Source organism: Bos mutus, chromosome 26, assembly GCF_027580195.1.
Source record: "Bos mutus isolate GX-2022 chromosome 26, NWIPB_WYAK_1.1, whole genome shotgun sequence".
In the NCBI taxonomy this organism is placed as follows: Eukaryota; Metazoa; Chordata; class Mammalia; order Artiodactyla; family Bovidae; genus Bos; species Bos mutus.
The window spans coordinates 50,533,759-50,553,989 of record NC_091642.1 but is presented as its reverse complement, the minus strand read 5'-3'; the positions used below and the strand labels follow the sequence as shown (position 1 = coordinate 50,553,989).

Sequence of the window (20,231 nt, the reverse complement as noted above, 5' to 3'; positions counted from 1 at the left end):
GGGACAGAGGCAATATTTGATGAAATAAAGGCCAAGATTTTGCAAAACTCATGAAAATGTATCAACCTATAGATCAAGAAGCTCTATGAACCTCAAGCAGAATAAGACAAAGAAAATTATATGTTGTAACATCACAATAAACCTCTTAAGTAAAAAAAATATATATATATATAATCTTAAAAGCAGTCAGAGAAATTAGATACTTTTTAAAGCAGCAACAATAAACCTAATAGCAGATTTCTCAACAGACTTGTGGGATCCGAAGACAATGGAATGATATCTTTAAAGTGCTGAAAGAAAATAGCAAGCTAAATCCTGCTTCCAAAGAAAATATCCTATATAAATTATAGCAAAACAAAAAAAAGAAAGAAAAAGAGTATTTGTCACCAGAAGACTTGCACTAAAAGCAATACTAAATGAAGTTCTTTAGTCAGAAGGCAAATGATCTCAGATAGAAACATGAAAATTCAAGAAGCAATGAGGACCACTGGAAAAGTATATATGGAGATCAGTATACTGGCAATAACACACACAAGAAGACTGTCTTGTGGAATTTAACATATACGTAGAATCAAACTTCATAATGATAATGCAAAATGTGGGAAAGGAGTTAACAGGGCCCAAATAGCTCTTACATTATGGGAAAATTGTATAAGTAATAATTTACATTAAACTGAGATAAGACAAAGATGGATCTTTTAATTCATGGTAATTACAAAAAAATAAAACGATGTCTAATAAGTTATTAGAGGGGAAAATGGGAGTATTATAAAAACTGAAACAAAAGAGGACAAGAAAGGAGGAAAAAATAAAACATGATTTTAAATATATCAGGAACATGGGAATTCCCTGGCCATCCAGTGGCTGGGTGCTTTCACTGATGTGGCCTGGGTTCAATCCCTGGTGGGGAAGCTAAGATCCCACAAACTGAACAGCACGGCCAAAATATTAATTTATTTTAAAAAATCAGTAACATAGTAGGTAGAAACCAAACTATATCAAATGCAAAGGACTAAATATTTCAATTAAAATACTAAAATTGTCATGTTGGGGACTTCCCTGCTGGTCCAGTGGTTAAGACTCTCAGCTCCCAATGCAGGGGACCCAGGTTCGATCCCTGGTCAGGGAACTAGATCCCACATGCATGAATAAATAAAATAAATAAATAAATAAAGTTGTCATGTTGGATTAAAAACCAAATCAGAGAAAACAAAACTATAATTAGTACAGGAGACACACGTTTTTTTAAAAAAACACAGAAAGGCCCAAAATTAAATAACATAGAGATACACTACAATACTAACCAAAAAGAAAGCTGTATTAATATTAAAGTAGACTTTAAGCTAAAAGCATTATTAGAGATAAAGACATTTCTTAATGAGAAAGGGATCATTCTGCCAGTAAAATATCATGACTTCACCTATGAGTGTAGTGTGTGTGTGTGTTTCCAACAATATGACTTCAAAATCTTTACAGCAAATATAAACTAAAAAATAGACAATTTCACAATCAAAGGGGAAACTTGGGACTTCCCTGGCTAAGAATCTGCCTTCTAACTCAGGGGACATGGGTTCAATCCCTGGTCCCTGGTAGATGAACTAAGATTCCACCTTGCATGGGACAACTAAGCCTTCACTCCACAACTAGAGAGAAGAAACCAAAATGTGATGCAGTCAAATAAATATTTTTTTAAAAGAGGGGGTAAATTTGCACACATCACCCATAATGGCTGTGAGAACAAATATCATCAGCACAATTAACAAACTTGACCTTTCAAGAAGAAAGAACAGTCTTGTCAACAAATGGTGCACCAGGTTGGCCCTCAGCTGGCATCTAGCTTTTGAAACTCTTCCTATGCACTGTGAGGTTGTATCTGCTGTGCTGGCATCATTTCAGTGAACACCTGCTTACCTTCTGGGAGCCTAGAATTTTGGTGGGCCACGTATGCCTACATGGTTTAGCCCCCAGTAGAGCCCCTGAACACTGTGCCCATGTTCCTGCATTCATGCTGGAGGAAGACTCCACTCTGTGTGGCCCCTTCAGAGGGAGCTTCACGGTTTCCTCTAGACTCTGATCTGTCTTTTCTCCTTACAGATGCAGCTGCATACCTCTTCTGTGTTGCTGAAACAAATCAACAAATCTTAGCTGTGAGTATGAGCATATGCTTCATCTTGTGAATTCTTCTATTGGCACATTGAATGTGTGGATGGTCATGGGACCAAGACGAGTGTATTGGAAGTGCTTACACAAATAGCATCACAACTGTTCCCCAAAATGTATATTAAGAGTTTACAATAAAATACTGTACACACTACTCATAGTGTTATTTTGCACTAAAAAGATTTCAACAAAAGCAAGCAAAAGATATGAGGAAAGCATAGCTCAGAACTTGGACACATGACAGCATAATAAAAACAACTTCCTCCCGGGGGGAGAAAGGCATGCCCCTCCCTCTGCAACCACAGAACCTAAGAGAGTGCTGAAAGTAAGTTTTTAAATAAATATCCTATTATATGAAAATGCCTTCAACTGCTAGAACTTTTAGGTGAATATTCCCTCTTCCTATTAATATAAAACCACATTCTTAGATAATGAGAGCAGAAATTTAAATGTAACATGATACAAATAAGTGATAGAACACTATTTTAGGTTATCACCCAGACACTATTGCATCACAAATTATTTCTAGAACCAAAAATGTCAGCTGTCCACAAATTTTCTACTAATTTCTACTACAAAATTATTACTACTACAAAATTATTACTATTAATGAAAAAATTCCTGGTCAAAGTGTATCAATATGAAGTTTAGGAGTTTGCAGATCTCAGTACAAAAAAAAATTTTTAGAAATGACTAGTTATGGGCTTCCTTAGTGGCTCAGATGGTAAGGAATCTGCCTGCAATGCAGGAGAGCTGTGTTCTATCCCTGGGTCAGGAAGATCCCCTAGAGAAGGGAACAGCAATGCACTCCAGTATTCTTACCTAGAGAACCCATGGACAGAGGAGCCTCATGGGCTACAGTCCATAAGGTCGCAGAGTCACACATGACTGAGAGACTAAGCAGCAGCAGCAGCAATCTACACATAGGAATTTCTATTAGTGAAATCAAATGAATCTCTACCTGCTATCTTGTCTGTACAACACAACTGTCAGAGCAGTCAGAGAAGTACTATAAAAAAATGAGAACTGTCACAAATAATCGGCATCACATTTTAGGGCCATTAAACTGCAATTAAACTTCTGCTTTAAGAAAAATTTTGGAAGTCATAGTTAACAGTTGATAGAGTGATGGAAATAAACTTTTAAAATCTGGATTTGTCATTATTTTATTATATTAATAGTCACTTCAATAGCTTCACCAAGAATCTCTCTTAATCCAAGGAGAAAATAAATTTCCCTAATCTTCCCACATTAAAAATACACAACTGTGACAGAGCAGGATTCTGTAAAACATCAATGACTGAATCATGTACAAAGCAGGTCATTGTGATAAAACAATAAAGGAAATGAAAAACTACATATGGTCATGTTTTTATCATTTTTTAAAAAGTTACTCTTTTGAATACTAACTCAGCACAAGTTACGCTTGTGCAGTTTGTTTCTCACCTAACCCATTTTGATTCTTTTGAAATTGACTAAGTAACTTTAAAAATTCCCCTAACAGAATTCATGGAGGGGTAGCAAAAATGAATAATCATATATGGTTCACACAGGCATGTGTAAAGCTTGTTCAGGAATCATATGCTTTTGAGATAGTCGGGGGATAAGGGTTAGGTTATCCTGCATAGCCTGATAAATAAATCATGGATTTATTGTATATGGCAGTTGTCAGTGTCCAGAATCCAATTTCAATACGGTTTCTAACTGTCTCAAAGCACTGAGGACCTTAAAAGGTGGGATTCAAAAGACTACCCATTTTCCTCATTCCCAAGAGGTCCTTAAATTAATGGCTAATCTATGGAAGAAGGTCCTTGTCTTCAGATTTAGTTAGGTACTAATGTACTCTTTTTTAGAATTAAACACATCAATAAACCCAAAATAGTGATCTGACTGATCATTATGCTGCTTCTGACTTTTAATTAATGATGAGAATCTGTGCTCACTCAAGAGAGTGGCTGTAAATTTCATATGTAAGCAAAGGCAAACAAGAGTTAGGCAAGCTTCAAAACTTTAATACAGAAAAAAAGACACTTCCAAAAATAAATGTCACACAAATAAAAGGTTTTTAAAAAGTGAAAGATATTCATGGAACAAAACCCTTTATTATCAAAATATACTAAATACTTAAATCTAATGATGTTGAGGGTTCAAATTCTGGGCCAGTGTAGCTTATAATAACATAGTAAAGTAGTGTTTTTCATGATAAGGCTGTTTTAAGACATCACTTAATATAGTTACTTTTTAAACGTATATTTTCTTAAACATCCATTTCACAATTCATTTATTTATTTTACATTCATTTGTAAAACACATTTTCTAACACTGGGTTATTTTGTGCTTAATAATAATGAACCATGGCAAAATACTTCAGTGATTTAAAATCTTTGCCAATGACTATACCCATTACAGATTTTTTGGATACTTATACAGCTACTGCAATAATCAGAAGACCTACAATTCTTCTTAAAAATGACACTCAAGTTTGGTAAACATGCTAATAATTAGAGATGTATCTTTTTTCTAAGTTAGATCATCAGGATTTTCTAGTTTGTTTGTTTTTTTTTAATCTGCAAAGATAATCTGCTCATTTAAGTCACTTTAAACTGACAAAGTATAAAACAGAGGAAAGGTGTCATTTTAGAATTTTCTTTATAATTTCTATGGTTAAAACATGGATGTCCTCTTTCAAACTGTGATAGCACTAAAATTCTGTTTTTGAAATTCTAGATTTTAAAATGTTAAGAAATACAATGCTAGTTACATCTAGAGGGGTATTTTAATGAATTAACCTAATTACTCTTTAAGTCTATAAAGACTTTTTCTTCAATGTGGGTGACACTGCCTTATATTCATCTCAGTACTCTAGAAAATAATTCATTTTATATGTGATCCAAGACAAACTCCGACATATTCTAAATTCTATTCTATAATAAAGAACTAATGTATATCATCCTTTAGATTGACAATTTAGTAGACAGATACAAATCTAAAGCAAAATTTATATAATTAATGGTGCTTAAGTTGGACACAACTGAGAGACTAAGCACGCACTCAATACCAAGTACAACAGACTTCATCCTTACAATTTGGAATTAATTTTCATGCAAAATTTTATATAGAGTATTGATCCTTACTTGTAGATAAGGCAAATTTTTATCTTTCAAAGTAATCAAGACAAATAGTAGAAAAAGCATTTTATTTAAATGGAAAAAGCTACATTAAGATCTGTAAAAGGTGTCAATATAATATTGCCTATACAGAAAAAAATTCAGATGTGAATAGCAACAAATAAAAGTTATACAGCTTTCTACTTAGCAGTGCAATTAATTCACATTGTAATAAAGTTAAGTCAAGTATAACAAAATCAAAACGTTTTACCATAATCAGTATACTGAGAATTACAGTGTAAAGATCATTTCAGGTTTAAGAAATCTGCAATCAATCTACAGAATACCCCAAGACAAGGGAGACAGTTAATTCATTTCATTATCAGATGTTGGGTTTTTTCAATACTGTTCACAGGAAAAAAGTAACAAGTTGACATACATGTAAATAGAATATATTTAGTCTATACAGTAAAAAAATACAAATTATAAAGTGAGCTAACAAAGAATGAAATCTGAATACAGATTTATAAAACTGACAACATCTTAGATAACACATACAGTATTTTTCATGTAAAAACATCTAGTTTCAGCAAAAAATAATTTGGTTGCTTTTCAGATGCATTGTAGATCTTGTAAGCTGAAAACGCAGATGTCCACGTATCTTAAAAACCATAATAAATGTCTTTCTCAATGCATACAAAATGATAAATGCTCTCATCACAGTCTCAAGAATATTTTTGGAAGTTTGTTTTGTCTTGCTTCAGAAATACATTTAAAATGGGTAAAAATCAGGATTTCATGGTACAATGAAACAGTAAACAGTGCTCAATTTACTGCTAATGTTGAAAAAAACCTAGATTTTACAGTACTCTGGTATATATGAAATTTTTTTTGATTTTACATTGCATATTTCTGAGTCCATTCTCTTGCGTGTCTGTTGTATCTGTAGATATACAAAAGGGATACAGTAAAAACATACAAATTAAATGTTTTAGAAGATCTGTCTATGTAAAACTGTCTAACTTTTTACATTTAATCACAATAATCATACATATACCAATTATTGGGTCAATGTGACTTTGGTTCATACATAAATAAAACAGAAAACATAAGGGATTTCTTAAACTAATAGATCTCTTTACAACCTATATGAAAATGTACCTAAGTTATAAATAACAAAATAAAGAAGTCAATTTCTAATACAAATCCATAAAAGCCAACCCTGAATGGCCATTATCTGTAAAATGCGTATGAATCAATGGTACCAGCAAGATGTAGGTCAGTTTAGGGGTAGTTAGGGATAACTTCTCTTCCTGGAGAAAGTAAGGAATATGATATTCAGTAGTTTCCAATTACCAACTTCTTAAGTTTTAGATTTACTACTTAGAATTATATATAGCTTGACAGTTACTATCAAAAAACATGCATATTATGCAAAGGCAAAATAAGTACTATTAAACAGTAAAGGATGAAACAATAAGTGGGAAGGGGTGAGATTTTTTGTAAAAAGAGTAACAGTTTAAAAAGAAAGATTTACTCCTTTGGAAAGATAAACAACAAAAATACTAAGCGTAACTAAATGTACTTAAATACACTGATAATACTTATGTTTTGGCAGACTACATAGAAATGCATAGAAACCAATGTAAGCAAACACTTACTTTTCTTTGTCTGATTTATAGATTTGAGCAATATCTGGTACTAAGGGATCATCTGGATTAGGGTCACAAAGCAGAGAACATATGGACAATAAAACTAGATTTAAAAGAGAACACCATATTAGGTAATGAGTTTTCTACTTTATACAAAAGTACATATGTAAAAATAATTTTAATGAATACACAATAAACTTACAAAGAAAAAAAGCAAAATGAACACATTAAATTACATTTGAGATTAAAACATACAGACTCCAAATACACAGTTGGAAAATATTAGTATAGCATCCTAACCTCAGATGTTTCTTAGAGATACTTTTTTACTTTAACAAGAAAACTGTCCACTTTTTATTCTATTTTAATGCAAAAAATCTGTGTTCTAATCAATTCAAGGTAAAACAATCAAATTATAGTTAATAGTTCAAACTATTTTGGGAGACTGAGCTCATGCACTTTTTATTTGAGCTTAGAGCTAAAGAGGGAAGATTTGTAAATTATTTTCAATGAAATTTTTTATTACATGTACAGTATTTGTATCAAATGCATTTAAAAATAATATGCACAGCTATCATTACATAACTTGTATATTTTACAATGTAAATTAAAATTGAAAAAATATAGTAGTTGTTTCTTGCCATGTTGAATCCAAATACTAATGCAAATAGCTATATTTTAAAAAGCAAAAACAAACCAACAAAAAAACTAAGTATCTGAAAAAGAAGGGATCAAGGACTCTGGTTCCTCATTGTCTGCTTCCATGCCACCACTTCCAAGGGGATACATGGAGTCTTTGGAACAATCTTCCATCTTCACCTTCCTCTACTATGTTCATTTATCTTTTTCTACTGTTACACATCCAAAGGTGAATTTATAAGGCAGAGGTGATCCTTAAATGACCTGGAAAGGGGGCGATAAGGGCTAAGAAAAACTAACATTTCATTCCTCTTTTATCTTCCGTCTACCCAAAGAAAATTTAAGTCTGTATATTAAACAAACAGGGTAAATTATCTGGGCTCATGTCTCCAGAAAGTTTCCAAACTTAACTCATGATAAAAAGTGAAATAAAACATTTAAAATATTAAAAAGTGAAAAATGAACACATATAAAGAAAATACATGCTACTTTATAAACTAAGCAAGAAGGAGGTTCCTCATCTCCTCCCTCCTGCTACCAAGAGCCCTGTACCCTGATTTCACTATTATGCATACAAAACAAATGTTTTAAGGGAAAAGGTAAATATAGTTAACGTTCATTTGAGGCCACAGGATTGGAAAAGGTAAGTTTTCATTCCAATCCCAAAGAAAGGCAATGCCAAAGAATGCTTAAACTACCACACAATTGCACTCATCTCACACGCTAGTAAAGTAATGCTCAAAATTCTCCAAGCCGGGCTTCAGTAATATGTGAACCGTGAATTCCAGATGTTCAAGCTGGATTTTGAAAAGGCAGAAGAACCACAGATAAATTGCCAACATCCACTGGATCATCAAAAAAGCAAGAGAGTTCCAGAAAAACATCTATTTCTCTTTATGGACTATGCCAAAGCTTTTGATTGTGTGGATCACAATAAACTGGAAAATTCTGAAAGAGATGGGAATACCAGACCACTTGACCTGCCTCTTGAGAAATCTATATGCAGGGCAGGAAGCAACAGTTAGAATTGGACATGGAACAACAGACTGGTTCCAAATAGGAAAAGGAGTACATCAAGGCTGTATATTGTCACCCTGCTTATTTAACTTATATGCAGAGAACATCATGAGAAACGCTGGGCTGGATGAAACACAAGCTGGAATCAAGATTATGGGAGAAATATCAATAACCTCAGATATGCAGATGACACCACCCATATGGCAGAAAGTGAAGAGGAACTAAAAAGCCTCTTGATGCAAGTGAAAGAGGAGAATGAAAAACTTGGCTTAAAGCTCAACATTCAGAAAACGAAGATCATGGCATCTGGTCCCATCACTTCATGGCAAACAGATGGGAAACAGTGGCTGACTATTTTGGGGGGCTCCAAAATCACTGCAGTTGGTCACTGCAGCTATGAAATTAAAAGACGCTTACTCCTTGGAAGAAAAGTTATGACCAACCTAGACAGCATGTTAAAAAGCAGAGACATTATTTTGTCAACAAAGGTCCGTCTAGTCAAGGTTATGGTTTTTCCAGTAGTCATCTATGGCAGTTGGACTATAAAGAAAGCTGAGCGCAGAATTGATGCTTTTGAATTGTGGTGTTGGAGAAGACTCTTGAGAGTCCCTTGGACTGCAGGGAGATCCAACCAGTCCATCCTAAAGGAGATCAGTCCTGAGTGTTCACTGGAAGGACTGATGTTGAAGCTGAAACTCCAATACTTTGGCCACCTGATGCAAAGAGCTGACTCACTGGAAAAGACACTAATGCTGGGAAAGACTGAAGGCAGGAGGAGAAGGGGACGACAGAGGATGAGAGGGTTGGACGGCATCACCAACTCAATGGACATGAGTTTGGGTAAACTCCGGGAGTTGGTGATGGACAGGGAGGCCTGGCATGCTGCAGTCCATGGGGTCGCAAAGAGTCAGACATGACTGAGCGACTGAACTGAACTGAGTGCTTTACTATGTGCTAGTTGCATAGTGACCATATGTAGTAATACTATTATAATTTCTTATTTGACATATGAGGAAACTAAGGTTACGTGAAACTGTTCTTAAAGGACAGCTCCTAAGCTAACTAATGAGAATCGACTGTACAGCACAGGGAATTCTACTCAATGCTCTACGGTGACCTAAATGAGAAGGCAATCCAAAAAATAGGGGATACATATATATGTAAAGTTGATTCACTTTGCTGTACAGCAGAAACTAACACAATATTGTAAAGCAAATATACTCCAACAATTTTTTTTTAAGTTTCTAGAAGTCGACAAAATGAATTGTTTTTTATAAAAAGCTACCAATATCAGAAGGCAAGTATTTAACACCTGACAGTCTGCACTTTCTCTTGTAATTATTTAGCTGCATAGTTCAGTCAGTTCAGTCGCACAGTTGTGTCCAACCCTTTGCCACTCCATGGACTGCAGCACACCAGGCTTCTCTGTCCTTTACCAACTCCTGGAGCTTGCTCAAACTCACGTCCATTGAGTCGGTGATGCCATCCAACCATCTGATCCTCTGTCATCCCCTTCTCCTCCTGCATAAGCTAACTGAATTTCATTTTGTGATACTATTCCAGGAAAGTTTATTAATCTGAATAACTTTATGACAGTTATCTTTCCTATATCTAGTATGTAACAGTTATGTGAAAGATTTTTTTAAAAACACTAGCATCTACACAAACATTTTATAGGGACATTTTGGGTCAGAAAAAATGCCATTCACAAATAACTAACTCATCTGAAGGGCTGTTACTTGTCTAATACTTGAAATAATCATGGCTGTAGACACTGCTTCCTATAAAGCTTATCAATTTTTACACAAGTTATGTAATCAGGTAGCATTTATTTAAATTTTTTTTAATGATCATCAATTCTTCCTCTAAATTCTTCAAGAGAAATAGTTTCCTTAAATTTTATAAAAAGGGAAAACTACCAAGTTACTTTGAGGGGCAGATGTTTCTATATCAAAATAGTAACTCAGGCTCTCTTCTGTTAGAGACAAGACAAGAGGGTGGCAAAGCAAACAGCATTAGTGAATGAAACAAACAGCTTCAGATGCCCTATATACACATCTCAAAGAATAATGCTATATAACTGTGAAAGTTGAGAATCTGTATGGAGTATTTATCAGTCCTTACAATGATGCTATTGATTGCCTAAAGTTTAGACTAACATGCTCTACGTACTGCATTATTCTAAAGTGTAAATATGTCTTTCTTTTTTTTTTTGTTTTGGCCATACCATGAGACTTGTTCCCAGATCAGAGATTGAACCTGGGGCCCTTGGCAGTGAAAGTCTAGAGTCCTACCCATTGGACTGCAAGCAAATTCCTGTCTTTTTAAATCATTTATTTTATCTGCCTAGTTTGCCATTACTTCTTAGATGAAGTAAAAGAGAGGTAAAGCTTTATTATGTCAATAAATAATTCCATTTAGTGAACAGGACAACTGGTCCTAAAATCTTATTTTTACTTCTGTGTGTGCATCTCTTTCTGTGTCCCTGTCTGTTTTTAAAGATAAAGCCCAAACTAAAGGAATGAAATGTCAACAGGCTTATCCCCAAATTTCTAGTTCTACCGTTTTAAATTTCTCTCATTTCATCATTTAGATCAGCCCATCAACACCCCTAAGCATAAGTAATACAAAAGCTATGAAAGGAAAGCAAAAGCAAAGCAGAAGAAAACAGTCGATTGGTTTTTTGTTTCAAACTTTGGTCCCTAAGACCTTTTTGCTGTATTTTTTCTGTCTCACTGTTATTAACTGTTTTAAATCTGATAAATGAAATTACCTTTTGACACAGTCAGAGCTGGTGACCATTGTGACCTCAGGATATCAAGACAAATACTTCCATTACTGTTTATGTTTGGATGGTAAATTTTTGTTGTGAAAGCAATCTAAACATAAAACAAAAAAAATTGTTGATAATCCATGAACTATGAAAGCAAACAGAACCAATTTGCTCTAAGGTAAAATGTCCTCAATTTCATATGACCTTAGAGGAGAAATGTATTCAACACAAACTAGATGAGCATCTACTTTATCCGAATGTAGCTTTAGCTACTGATAATATGAAAGCAAATAAATTCAGTTTCCTGTTCTTCCTAACACCAAGCAATTGAGAAGTATTTTAGAAATTGTAATAAATAAGTCTGTAATAGCTGGTATGACTAGTTGAGTAGCACCTGAGATAATTAACCATGGCTTTCATCACCCCTCAAAGCGACCCTTTCCTTAATTTAATGATCAATTGACACCTGAGTCTAGAAATAGAATGCTGACCCTATTCTGGAGGAAAGTTAAGGGGTCCCAGCTTATTACCTGTGCTAAGAAAGCTACCAAGAATTCCAATCTTTCACAAGAATTGTTGTATCATTTCATATATAATCAGATGTTTTTAAAAATCTAAGGTAATTATCTCATGAGTGATAGAATTTGTTAATGATTCGCTCCCTCACTGACACCCCATCATTTGTTGGTTTCCTTTTTAGAGCTAAGCTAAATTTAATAATAATGTGTTTTAACCTTTCCTATTTTTGTGCTTAGTTGCTCAGTTGTGTCCAATTCTTTGTGACCCTATGAACTGCAGCTCTTCAGGCTTCTTTGTCTCTGGGGATTCTCTAGGCAAAAATACTTGAGTGGGTTCCCATGCCCTCCTCTAGGGGATCTTCCCAACCCAGGGATCAAACCCAGGTCTCCTACATTGCAGGTGGATTCTTTACCACAGAGCCACCAGGGAAGCCCAAGAATACTGGAGTGGGTAGCCTATCCATTCTCCAGGGGAACTTCCCAGCCCAGGAAGCAAACCGGGGTCTCTTGTATTGCAGGCAGATTCTTTACCAGCTTAGCTAGCTACCAAAGCCCTTAATCTTTCCTATACTAAATATAATAAAAGGACTGTATCTTATTTATTATATTTTGTATTCCCCGGTGCAACAGAATATGGTAGGTGCTCAATAAATGTTGGTTGAATACTTAAAAATTGAGAAAGAAGGATCAGCCTTGGAAAGAAAATCCCCGGAATGGAAAAATCTAATTCTTGACCATAAACACTTCCAAACTACACATATGTAATGAGGAAGGTAAGATAGGTTAGGGAAGCTAATTTCTAACCTAATAGATACTGCTTTTTGTTTACAGACATAGTAAAATATTTGATGAGGAAACATATTTTAGATTCAGTGGCTTTATGTAAAAGTTTGGACACGCCAACCCACCCACAGTCTTTTGACATCATGAAAATATCTCTGGATAGAAAGTAAATTCCCTGACATAGGGGTGACATCAATGATAAAAATAAAAATACCTTTGGTGGTTTAAAAGGATAGTCTGTCGGAAAATGTACAGTGAGAAAGAAGACTCCACCTTGATATGCGCTATCAGGCTGAAATTACAAAATAATTACATCAGTGTCTGACTGCTGTATTTATTAGTAATCCAAGATGATTCCCTCCAAATATAATGGTTTGAAAAAAAAAATGCCATTCTTTTGTCTTAAGTTCAAATCATTTACCTTGAAAACAGGTTTCTCTTTGTAGGCATGAAGGAGGATTTTCCAGCAATCATGCCAAAATCATAGTTTAAAACAAAACAAAAATAGGACACACACAGTAGAGTGGTATGACTTGACCAAATAAACCTGTTTGTGAGTACCGGTTGTTAAAGATAAGTATACACACAAGACTTTGTGAGAAAAGAATGATGATTCGCAGCAGTAATCAATATCAAAGAAAAGGGTTGAGGCTAGTATATTTCTTCTTAATTATAAAACCTAGGTTTTCATGCTCCTTCCCTTAAAGGGGCAAGAATAGAGATAAATTGAAATGAACGATTTATGAAAAGAAAAGGCTAAGTGACACTATTACATAATTTAAACCTCAAATCTTCACTTAGTAACAGTTTACAAAATAATGTGGAAAATGCGAAAAAGCCACTAATGAAACTAGAGAAATTCAGTTTCATAGAATTATCAAATTAGGAATCAATTTTATAAGAGGAATTTAAATTTCACCATATGCCTTTATAGCAATTAGGAAATACTTATGTTACAAGCAAGAAAAAAAAAAAGGATGATTTAAAAAAGGAGGAAAGGGGAAAAAAGTAGCAAAAATACCTTTAAATTCTATTTTAATTCATTTATTTTAATTAAATGTATCATGTTATACTCTGTCAACATGTTGTAAGAACAGAAGGCTATCATTACTTCCTACTTAAGTTTCTACATAGATATTAGAGGACCATACTGTATAATTATTCTTACTATATACATTGTTTAATTCTGGTTTAGCAAAAATTATAAGGAATGTAGAAAATATAAGTTAATTACAATCAACAGATATGATCTTCTTACTCAATTATACTATACAGTGGCATATTTACATTACTAAAATAAAGGGGGGTATGAGTAACATAAATTGCTACATGTGATTCACCTGCGAAATATTTGTGGAGGGCTATAATTCGTAAGGGTGAGAGGTGATGTTTTGAAAGTTCTTGGTAAGCAATGCAAAAAGATTCCTATCAAAGTAGTTAAATAAATATGATGCACTTCACCCTTTAAAAAAAGAACTTAATGTAACAATTTAGTGATTTTAAACATTTGGCCCAGGACCCTTGCTCTGAAAATTCAGTAACTGGTGTATGTTTTAAAAGCTTAGCATAAGGCAATTATGATTAAAAACTCTATGGCTTCCTGGATAAAGCTCTTTCAAAGGAGGGAGGACAGAATGATGCTCATGGAAACATGTTACTAACATACTCTTGTCTAGAAGCAGACCTGAGGTGTCAGTGCCCATTCTCATACAATCAGATTTTTGCCCACAAAAAGAAAAGTCACAACTGCTTCTCAGGTGTAGAAAGAAATAAGCTTAACAAAGGCAATGAGTATAATGAGAAGCCAGTTACAGAACAGCAGGTGATTTTGAATTCAGGACAACAAGAGGCAAGCTCATGAGATGCCAACAGAGCCACTGCAAAATTGTATCTGATCTCTCACACAGTGATGAAACACTGCAGTGAAACTTACTGCTTGTTACTTGTAGGAATTCCATTATTGGGTTAATTAGACTTATATCTAACCTACTAAAACGTTGAGAGTAACTACACTTAGTTCCAAACAACTTTCTGTATTTAAAGAAAGATAAAGCAAACACAAAGCCTGGTTGCAAACTATGCATAATGATCAGGGATTTGGTAAAGCACTGTAAATGTGTTCCAAGCAAGTATTTGCCACCAGAGCACTAGAAAATCATCATAAATCCTTTACTCATATTTTGCTTTCTGAGTGACTCAGAGTACAAGAAAATTCAACCCTAGCCACAAACATCTGATCAAAGATGAAATGGTAAGAATGAAGGATGGTTGAAGGGATTAATTTCACATATATGAATCATACTTACAGGCCCCATAATAGTTGCTTGCCAGTGGAACACTGAAACAAACAAAGGAGTTTTGGAGTCATTAATAAGAGTTCAAACCTGTACTACTAATGGTACCAAAATCCTAGCAAGAGAGTAAAGCTTACAGTCATCTCCCACAGGTCCAGCCGAACAGTGAGCAGGTGGGTCACGTTGTAGATCACTTAACTCCTGAAGCAAAGCAAAAATAGTTCAGATTAATTCTTTTCCAGTGAAACAAGTGCAATAACCCATGAAGACACAAACAATTCATTTAAATATCATTTTAGGCAGTTCTATTCAAAATATGGACACATAAAATGTACTACGTCACTGATGGATAGAAGAATATGGAATAAGATATTAAATTCCTTCATGAGACAGCTCCAAATTTTAAAAAATTAAATGAATTAAAATACTGTTTTTCTTTAGCATCCCTAATACAAAATATTTTTGAGTATCTATTATATGCAGTGTAACTTAGAATTTTTTTTTCCCTCAAATCAATATTATACACCTAGTACTTATATAGGTACTATATAAGTATATACCTATATAAGTATAAATACTTATATAGGTACTAGGTGTATAATATAGATTTAAAAAAAAAAAACACACAGATCCTACTTCAACCAGTTTATAATCTAATTTGGGAGAGTGAAGGCTCACGGACAGATGGATATTTAAGGAACAACATGAAGGTTAAATGGAAAGAAAGGAGAGCAGCTGGGCCATATCTTAAAGCCTAGCACATTGATTCATATGCTCTTTTCTGCTTTCAAGGAAGCAAAAGATCATGGAAATGGCACAGTTGTAGTTGGTCAGTCCTAGGCTGGCATTCCAGTCCTACCATAACTAACGCTATGACTGTGGGGAAGTAATTTACCTTCAGTTGGGAAGGAAATGACCCCCACCAACTTTGAAAGGCATAAATTCAATATAAAAGACTGTAAATTAGGACTGAAGAACCTAATTTAGTTAGGCAATCAGTTAGGGAATGTCTTTGAGAAAGTGACATTTCAGCTTGAATCTAAAGGGATGAGTAGAAGTTAGTTTTGGGAGAACTGATACTGTCAGGCACAGCAGCATAAGATGAGGTTGAAAGAGCAGGCAGAGGCCAGGCAGAAAACTGAGAACAATATACATCATATTAAGGATTGGGGGCTTTATACCAACTGCGTTGGGAGGGGTTTTAAGAAGTGGCATAATCTGATTTAAAAGATGGCTCTGACTATGTACTGAATGGATCAGAGACGGGAAAAAGGGGAAGCTACAAAATTAATTGCTACAGGCAATAATAGGGGCTTGGACTAGAGAAGAGGGAGATAAAAGAGGATGAATTTGGGATATTGTGAAAACACTACTTATGAAAGGATTGATGATGAATTACGTGTATAGAGGAAGGAGAAAAGTCACAAATATACATGATGAAAACAAGCAGCAGCTAATATTTACTCAATGTTTTATCATCTTAATAATCCTGTCAGGTAGGTGTTATTATGCTTCCCATTTTACAAACAAAGAATAAAAGTGACATGGTTCACTACGTGCTCACAGAACTAGTATAGTGTGGAACTGGGATTCAGACCCTGGCAGTAGGCCTTCTACAGGTGTAGATACCAGTTACTGAGATGTGGGAATATACTAGATGATGTTGATCTGGAAAGTAGATATACCAAATCTGTGATCCCAGTGATATCAAAGAAAAATTTATTCAACATACAAGGCTAGAGCTTAAAAGAGGATGATACTAGAAATTAGAAAATCATTGTATATACTCTGTATTTGAAAACTGTGGGGATGATGTGAACAATTTCATGGGAACACACGTAAACAAATATTGCATTCATCAAATCTAAGATGCTGTCAATGGTAAATCACATCCTTATGTACCAATAATTAAGCAGAAATGTTGCTGATTAATTTTAAGACACATCAATTACAAGGCACATCCAGATTTTAGAAATGTTAAAATGAAAAAGATGGGCATCTTAGCATCATTGCAATGAGTTTAGTGCTCTAACAGAGACAAACAAGAAAGAGGATGTGGTAGGGAAAAGAATCTAATACATGATTAGATTTCCTAAGAATTTCTTTCTTTCCTAAGAATCTGATACATGAGCTAAGTAACCAAGCCAAGTGCAAACTCAGGTCTCCTTCCAAGTTTTCTAGTCCCTTCCAGTGTAACTCGGTACTTTCCTTTTTGTTTCTGTTGTTTCTTCCCCACAGCTTGTGCTGTGCTTCTCTTCCTAACAAGAATTAACTAACAGAGTTAGCAACTTCTTTGGTCCCAGTATAGTTCAACGATAAAGTGCAAGATGTCAGTGATAGTGTTAAAAAAGCAAGGCTTTGAAGTTTAAGTCCAAGTACCATCACTTATTTGCCACATGATCTTGGGCAAAATCTCTTTTTCCCTCTCCAAGTGGCTTGAGGAATCAGTTCCCCAACCAGGGATCCAACTTGGGGCCCCAAAAGCGGAAGCACAGAGTCCTTACCACTGGACCGCCAGGGAATTCCCCACAGCCTCATGTTAGAATGACCGCTTTATTTAACGATTTTCTAACTTGGACTTACAGGAGATTGCTTTTAAAAAGATTCATCACGTTGTGTTTTCTAAACATTAGTGTAAATGAATAAATGGAACTTCTTGGCCCTTATTTTAACTAGAAAACTAATTAAGTGAAAAACGACAGTGTCTTATGAAACTGAAACAGAATCACACACATAGCTGGAGGAGGGGTGGAATGGGAGGCTGGGGTTAGCAGATGTAAGCTTTTAAATATAGAATGGATAAACAACAAGGCCCTACTATATACCACAGAGAACTATATTCAATATTCCTATGATAAACCATAATGGAAAAGAAAATATACATAAGAATGTGTGTGAGTGTACATGTATATATACATGTATAACTGAAACACTTTGCTGCATAGCAGTAATTAACACTGTAAATCAACTATACTTTAATTTAAAAATAATTTTAAAAAGGAAAAAAGTCTCTAATTGAGATTTAAAAAACTTTTAATGATTTGCATGTATATATTTTACAGAGTAATGCATATGTGAGTAAATCATACAAAATTAACTTTACTAACAAAAAAACCCAAACCATATTTTACTTGGAATAGCCTTGAATAGCATTCAAATTTCAAATGTCAGACTGTTCTTTCAAATCCCTTCAAAATAGTATAGAAAAATACTCGTTATCACGTTCTTAAATTTTTGTGCCCTGATTCTACCTCCTGCTGGAAGTTAGAGCTAAGGATGAGAAAGATAAAATCTAATAAGAGAACTCCTGCAAAAGCCAGGTTCTTAAGTTGTCTATTTAAAGCTGACATTATAGGAAAGCTCACTTATTATAGAAAAGAGGCAGCTGATTGTACATCAAACATTCTTAATAGTCACATCAATCATTAGTTACTACTAAAAATGACACAAGTGCTTTGGTGAGATTTACACATTCTAGAATTTTTAGGAGGGTCTTGAGAGTCCCTTAAACTTCAAGGAGATCCAACCAGTCCATCCTAAAGGAGATCAGTCCTGGGTGTTCATTGGAAGGACTGATATTGAAGCTGAAACTCCAATACTTTGGCCACCTGATGCGAAGACGTGACTCATTTGAAAAGACCCTGATGCTGGGAAAGATTGAGGACAGGAGGAGGAGAAGGGGATGACAGAGTATGAGATGGTTGGATGGCATCACTGACTCAACGGACATAAGTTTGGGTAGGCTCCGGGAGTTGGTGATGGACAGGGAGGCCTGGCATGCTACAATTCATGGGGTTGCAAAGAGTCGGACATGACTGAGCGACTGAACTGAACTGAACTGAAATTTCTAATGTTCTATCCCTTTATCAAAATATGTATCTGGTAGCTAACAAACACATGAAAAGATGTTCAACATCACTCATTATCAGAGAAATGCAAATCAAAACCACAATGAGGTACCATTTCATGCCAGTCAGAATGGCTGCTATCCAAAAGTCTATAAGCAATAAATGCTGGAGAGGGTGTGGAGAAAAGGAACCCTCATACTGTTGGTGGAAATGCAAACTAGTACAGCCACTATGGAGAACAGTGTGGAGATTGCTTAGAACACTGAAAATAGAACTGCCTTATGACCCAGCAATCCCACTGCTGGGCATACACACCGAGGAAACCAGAATTGAAAGAGACACGTGTACCCCAGTGTTCATCGCAGTACTGTTTATAATAGCCAGGACATGGAAGCAACCTAGATGTCCATCAGCAGATGAATGGATAAGAAAGCTGTGGTACATATACACAATGGAGTATTACTCAGCCATTTAAAAGAATACATTTGAATCAGTTCTAATGAGGTGGATGAAACTGGAGCCTATTATACAGAGTGAAGTAAGCCAGAAGGAAAAACACCAATACAGTATACTAATGCATATATATGGAATTTAGAAAGATGGTAACGATAACCCTGTATGCGAAACAGCAAAAGAGATACAGATGTATAGAACAGTCTGTTGGACTCTGTGGGAGAGGGAGAGGGTGGGATGATTTGTGAGAATGGCATTGAAACATGTATAACATCATGTATGAAACAAATCACCAGTCCAGGTTTGATGCAGGATACAGGATGCTTGGGGCTGGTGCACTGGGATGACCCAGAGGGATGGTACAGGGAGGCAGGTGGGAAGGGGGTTCAGGATGGGGAACACGTACACCCATGGCAGATTCATGCTGATATATGGCAAAGCCAATACAATATTGTAATTAACCTCCAATTGAAATAAATTTATATTAAAAAAATATGTATCTGGAAATATGTCCTGTTACACTGTTTGGAAATAAGTGACTGAATCTATGGTATATATGCACAGACAGAGTGACCCACAAAAAACACAATATATACCCTCCCCTGCCTGCAAAAAGACAGACCTCATATTTGGAAAAGGAAAAATTCTGAGATATCCTAGGGAGGTAAAAATATAAAACAAAATACTATAACTTGACATATCAAAACTGTACCTTTTTGCTCTAAGTCTGTTCAGAAGCCAGTGTACTTTTAAACACAAAAAATCAAAGACTACTTATACTTCTCCCTTTTGATTTAATTTACTCAAAGGTTTCCAGAAACTGCCCTGTTACCTGATTTATGCTTTCTCTACCATAACTGGAATTCTTATGTATCTACTTCAAGCATCACAGCCACATATGGAGTATTAAAAATAATTTAATGATTCTTATTTTAAAAAGCAATGCCAGGGTCAGTAATCTCTTCCTTTGCTCTTCTCTCCACTCTT

The 20,231-nt window shown here is 35.0% G+C and overlaps 1 protein-coding gene across 3 annotated transcripts in view; it reads right to left on the bottom strand.

Annotated features, from left to right (window-relative positions):
• Positions 1 to 4,151: 4,151 nt before the first annotated feature.
• UBE2D1 (ubiquitin conjugating enzyme E2 D1) overlaps positions 4,152 to 20,231 on the bottom strand; it is a 37,728-nt gene continuing 21,648 nt past the window's right edge. The window contains exons 2-7 of one of the 3 annotated variants that reach the window (XM_005895848.2): positions 15,081 to 15,144; positions 14,956 to 14,987; positions 12,864 to 12,941; positions 11,349 to 11,454; positions 6,929 to 7,022; positions 4,152 to 6,210 (exon numbers count right to left, since the gene is read on the bottom strand). In XM_005895848.2, coding sequence (XP_005895910.1) covers positions 6,165 to 6,210; positions 6,929 to 7,022; positions 11,349 to 11,454; positions 12,864 to 12,941; positions 14,956 to 14,987; positions 15,081 to 15,144 — 420 coding nt within the window. In that variant the 3' untranslated portion in view covers positions 4,152 to 6,164. The other 2 variants (XM_070363808.1, XM_070363809.1) reach the window with 2 other exon arrangements.